Source organism: Cryptosporidium hominis (assembly GCF_000006425.1).
Source record: "Cryptosporidium hominis TU502 chromosome 8 CHRO018177, whole genome shotgun sequence".
NCBI lineage: Eukaryota > Apicomplexa > Conoidasida > Eucoccidiorida > Cryptosporidiidae > Cryptosporidium > Cryptosporidium hominis.
Window position 1 is genome coordinate 1 of NW_666992.1, and position 4933 is coordinate 4933.

Genomic DNA, 4933 nt, shown 5'->3' on the forward strand with positions numbered 1-4933 from the left:
CGGGGCCGTTGATAGGTGGGAAGAATATTGTGAAGAGAATGTGGTTATATTGCGTGGGAGTGGAGGTGGTGTGAGTTAACAAGAATTTCCCCAGGAAAATTGTTTTGGCTTTGCCATTATATGGAATGTAATGGAGGTTTTACAGAAAACCCAAAAGGTACTTTACAGATTTAGTCCGAATGCTGGTGCAGTCATTTTCAACCAAGAAATTAATCATACTCAAAGTGGTGAAGTTTGTTACTGGGTCTGCTTTCATTTTACCTTTTGGAAACATATCCAAACAAAAAAAGAATCAATAATGAGTTTAATTTTGAATCAAATATTAGTAGAAGCCTTGGTTCTTTAGTTAATGAGTCGAGAATTATATTAACAATATGTCAAAGCTTATCTCCAGTTTTACAAGATTTGATTAACATACCAAATAAATTTTTGAGATCCAAGATTATAAGAGAATTTTTATTTCCAATCACGAGTTATATTAAATTTTACCCTTTAGAAAATAGACTTAAAATTCTGATAAATATTTTTGAAAATATGATTTTCTCCACTTTAAAAGATTCATGTAAAGAGTATAAAAAGATTTTGAATGAGATGATTGAGAAAATGGTATCATTTTCCAAACAAAATGATCTTATAAATGAAAATGTTACTGAGGAACTTATTAATAATTATTTGAAAGAAATCTTTTATATTGTTGGACCAAATATGAATATATGCAACGGAAGTTGTTGTGACCATAACAAGGATTCTAGTATCATTGAGTTAATTCAATCAAAAATTATAAAATCTTCACCGAAAATACAAGAAATGATACAATTAATGGAAATAATTGAAGAATCTCTCGATATAGTACATATAAATATATCTTCAATGGAATCATTATCTCAACTTGGAAGTAATAGTACGGAATCAAAAATATTTACTTATCTTGTTATTTCAATAATCAGAAAGATAGATCCGGTAATTGTTCCATGTATAATTTTTCCAATAATTGGTTGGAATCCAAATAATCTTTTTCAAGAATGCATTAGGAATAAAAATTTTTCAAATGCAATGCTTTACCTAACAGTTTTACAATCTTTTCTTGGACCATATTATGTTAGATATGAACATTCTCTTTTATTACTACATAATATTTTATCAAGTACAAATATTACCAATTATTATCAACTTTTTTCTATGGCAAGTCAAACCATTAAATTCATCTTTATTATTTTTAAACCAAATAATTTATCTATAAATACACCATTATCTAAAATTACTGAGCCAGTTTCAATTGTTGGAATAAATAATTGCAATAATTTAGAATTGGATTGTCTTGTTTTTTTAAATAAAATAGATAGTATACTTGAATTCCATTTTTTATCTAAACTTATACAAATTGAATGGTTGTATATAATTATTATGTGCAAAAATTTGGGAATGAACTTTAATTCTTGGTTCACACATTGTTTGCAAAAATACTTTCCATTATGGTTTAGTGATGAGGATTTGGATTCTTTTTCTTATTTAAAATCTACTAACTTTGTTAATTTGGTCATCTCAGTCCAACATAAATTTAACCTTTTTAATATAGAAGAAAATTCTATTTGTCTTTTTGATGAAACATTCCAACAGAATTCATCATCCAAAGTATTGAATAATATTAACCATAATTTTCTTTCAAATATTCACAAAAATAATTCAGAAATTTTTTCTCAACATTTTTCTATACAAAAGAACTTTATTGTTATTCAAGTAATTAAACAATTTTTTAAAGCATTTTTATCCAATTCTTTCCCTTTACCGGCATTAGCTATTGCATATGCATGCAATGACGTGTATTCTGTCCACAAAGTTCTGCATGACTTTCCAAATATTAAATAAAATTTGCATGCAATTACATAGTTTCAAATACGTTTATATATTTTATTTAATTTTTTTTTTCCAGTTTAAATTTACTTTTAATATTTATTAAAAAAAAATAAATTTGTTTTAAAGGAAAGGTTTATTATATTTACATTTTTCTCTTTTCATAACCCCATATTTTTTTTATTTTATTTGAATAGACAATAAGTTTTATTCATTTTCAGTTGATGAATTAATATTACTAAATGTTTTTAACTTTTCTATTTTAATCTATTCCATTCTTTTTCTCTAAATATAAAATAAAATTTCTTTTATTATCAGTATCTTTCTTTTTATTTGCTTTGTTATTTAATATTTGCTCACACAATTCTTGTGCTAGTAGAATGCATTTGAAAAAAAAAAAAAAAAAATCACTCATGACATTTTGTTATTAAAAATTTCATCGGCCGCCTGACTTTGGCGGGTATGTTTGTAATTATAATTAAATTTGAGGGAATATAAATATTAATATATTTGGATAAATAATAAAATTTATTATTGTATAAGGACCAAAAAATAAAGTATAAATAAGTTATAAAATCTTAAAGGTAGTCTTTGAACACTGGTATTACAATATAGTCTATTGATATAATTAGTGAAAAGAAAAAGTAATTCATTTGGTTAAAATATGGAAAATAGTTACAAGATGGGAGTTAAAAATATTGTATTGTTATTTGCCACATTTTTATTAAGTGTTTTAGCAGAAGATCAAAAGGATGGAGAAATTTTAGCAGTAACTCCAAGAGATTTAAAGTTGACTCCTTTTAATTTATCAGCTTTAATTTTAGTTTCTTTTTTTACTATGTTGATTATTTTTATTGTTGGATTAACTATTGATACTGATACTCCAACTAGATTTGAAGAAAAGATGCCACCTATTATGAAGGAATATTAAGATATTATTTAACTTGGTTATATAAGAAAAAAATAATAAGTATAATTCAGCTCAATAATTTATTTTAATATTCAAGTAATATTATCATCTATTTCTAAAATCAAAATTATTATAAATACTATAATTATTCTTTTTAGCAAATATTATTTTTGTTTTCTTCAAAAATTACACAATAATTTTTTCTTAGATTTTTGTTTAATAAAGAAATTCTTCATTTCTTTACTTAATATTAACTAATACTCAATAATTTTAGCATTATTAATACATATTTTTCTTCAAAGTTTTTTTATTTTAGAATTTTCCTTTTTGCTCTTATTTATTAAGAAAAAGTCAATGATAATTATACTTCTAATTTAAAGAACAATAATAAAATGAAGGAATATAAAAAAAAAAAAAAAAAAAAAAAAGTCAGTTGAATCAATATAAAAAGTTACAACTAATAATAAAAATGTTAACAATCATTAGTGATTGCTAAATATTAAATAAAAATCATCAAAATAAAACATTTATTTTGAAGGGAAGTCAGCAAGCGAAAGTTGATAAAAACCAACAATCATTCCAAATAAACCCAAAGCACCGGCAAAAATTTCAACAACCAACATCTTAGAAAATAATTCTCCTCTTTGAGCATCAGCAAGAGCTGTTGAACTACCAGTAATTCCAACGCTAATACCAGAAAATAAATTTGATAAACCAATTGTTAATCCAGAACAGAGTAAAATCCATGAAGATTTAACTATCTGTACCTCCCAAGCATCCTTTGGTTGACCAGAAATTATATCAATATCTGGAAGTGATCTTATTTTAGACATTAATAAAAATGTTGCAATTACACCATAAATTGCAGTAGCTTCACAAAAAATTACTGAAATCAAATTCTTTGAACGAATTCTTGGAGATCTAAGAGCTGCACCAACTAAAGAATTGCCCGTTGTGAAAATACCCCAACCTGCTCCAAAAGTCGAAAGAACTATGCATAATACTACTCCAAGATATGCAAAATGTAATGGAGGAATTGATAAGAAAATCTCTGAATATGTTTGATATACCATCTTATTTCTTAAAATTTACCACTATAATATAATACAATATAATATATATTTCTATATTTATTTATAAAAAAAATAAGATAATGTTTTGATTAGTTTCACAATCTTGTTTATTAATTACTATTATTTTCAATATAAATTTTTAATCTTGAAGTATAATCAGGATATTCGTGGTCTTTGAAAATTAATATGGCAAGCTAATCAATTCTGCTTATTAATTTACTTAATCTCTTAATTTAATTGAGAAACTTTAAGTTAAATTATTTTCTTTTTTTTTTTTTCCTTTTTTGCTCCCAATCTTATTTTAATTAATTCAGTAATGGCTTCATTAATATTTATTTAGTTTTATTATATTAATTTATTCCTATATTATAATCAATGCAAACATAAAGTTCCCGCCTGATTTTCCCGCCATCGTCTAAAAATTGTCATTTATTTAATAGTTAATTGGAAAGTGTTAAAAAAAAAAAAAAGTTAATATTTTAATTAAAATAAATTCAAAATTTTCACACAGTACAAACACTACTCTTAAAGTTCAATTTTTAGTTTCTCACTATTAGTTATTTATATAATTGTACCTAAGTTCTTAAACTATTAGAGTTTGAATATCTAGATAAGTTGTCTCTTTAAGAAATTATCAAGTTTAAGGGAAATGAGATTTAAAGTATATGTTAATATCAATTATATCTCTAATTATATAATCTGAGGCTACAACTACTACGAATACTACAAATACTACCACTTATACTGCCATTAATACTACAACTAATACTACTAACAGCACTGCAAAGCCAACTAGCATTATTACCACTATTACTACTTTAATACCTCTAATAATACAATAATATTACGATTTTAATATTGCTCATACTTTTTCACTCCTTCCTCTCTTTGAACTCAATATTAATTCTCAGTTTTTATTTTTGTATCGAATTAGTTTGAGATTATTCAAGAACTATATATACACAATATTTTGAAAGTGGAAGAAAAGAGAAAAGTGGGTCATACATATTATATTCAAATATATAACTAGGAATTAGTAGGAAGTGAATGAAGAAAATAGATCTANGTTAATGGAGAGAAAAAAAGAACAAATAGGAAA

The 4933-nt window shown here is 24.4% G+C and overlaps 3 protein-coding genes across 3 annotated transcripts; 2 read left to right on the forward strand and 1 right to left on the reverse strand.

Moving 5' to 3' along the window:
• Positions 1 to 534: 534 nt before the first annotated feature.
• Positions 535 to 1866, forward strand: Chro.80549 (hypothetical protein). Its single annotated transcript, XM_660439.1, has 1 exon — positions 535 to 1866. The coding sequence occupies one exon, from the start codon at positions 535 to 537 to the stop codon at positions 1864 to 1866; it is 1332 nt and encodes a 443-aa protein (XP_665531.1).
• A 649-nt stretch (positions 1867 to 2515) lies between these two features.
• Positions 2516 to 2782, forward strand: Chro.80550 (hypothetical protein). Its single annotated transcript, XM_660440.1, has 1 exon — positions 2516 to 2782. One exon carries the CDS (start codon positions 2516 to 2518, stop codon positions 2780 to 2782), a length of 267 nt encoding a protein of 88 aa, XP_665532.1.
• A 506-nt stretch (positions 2783 to 3288) lies between these two features.
• Positions 3289 to 3834, reverse strand: Chro.80551 (V-ATPase subunit c'' proteolipid). The annotated part of the gene is made up of 1 exon (XM_660441.1): positions 3289 to 3834. One exon carries the CDS (start codon positions 3832 to 3834, stop codon positions 3289 to 3291), a length of 546 nt encoding a protein of 181 aa, XP_665533.1.
• Between the last annotated feature and the right edge of the window lie 1099 nt (positions 3835 to 4933).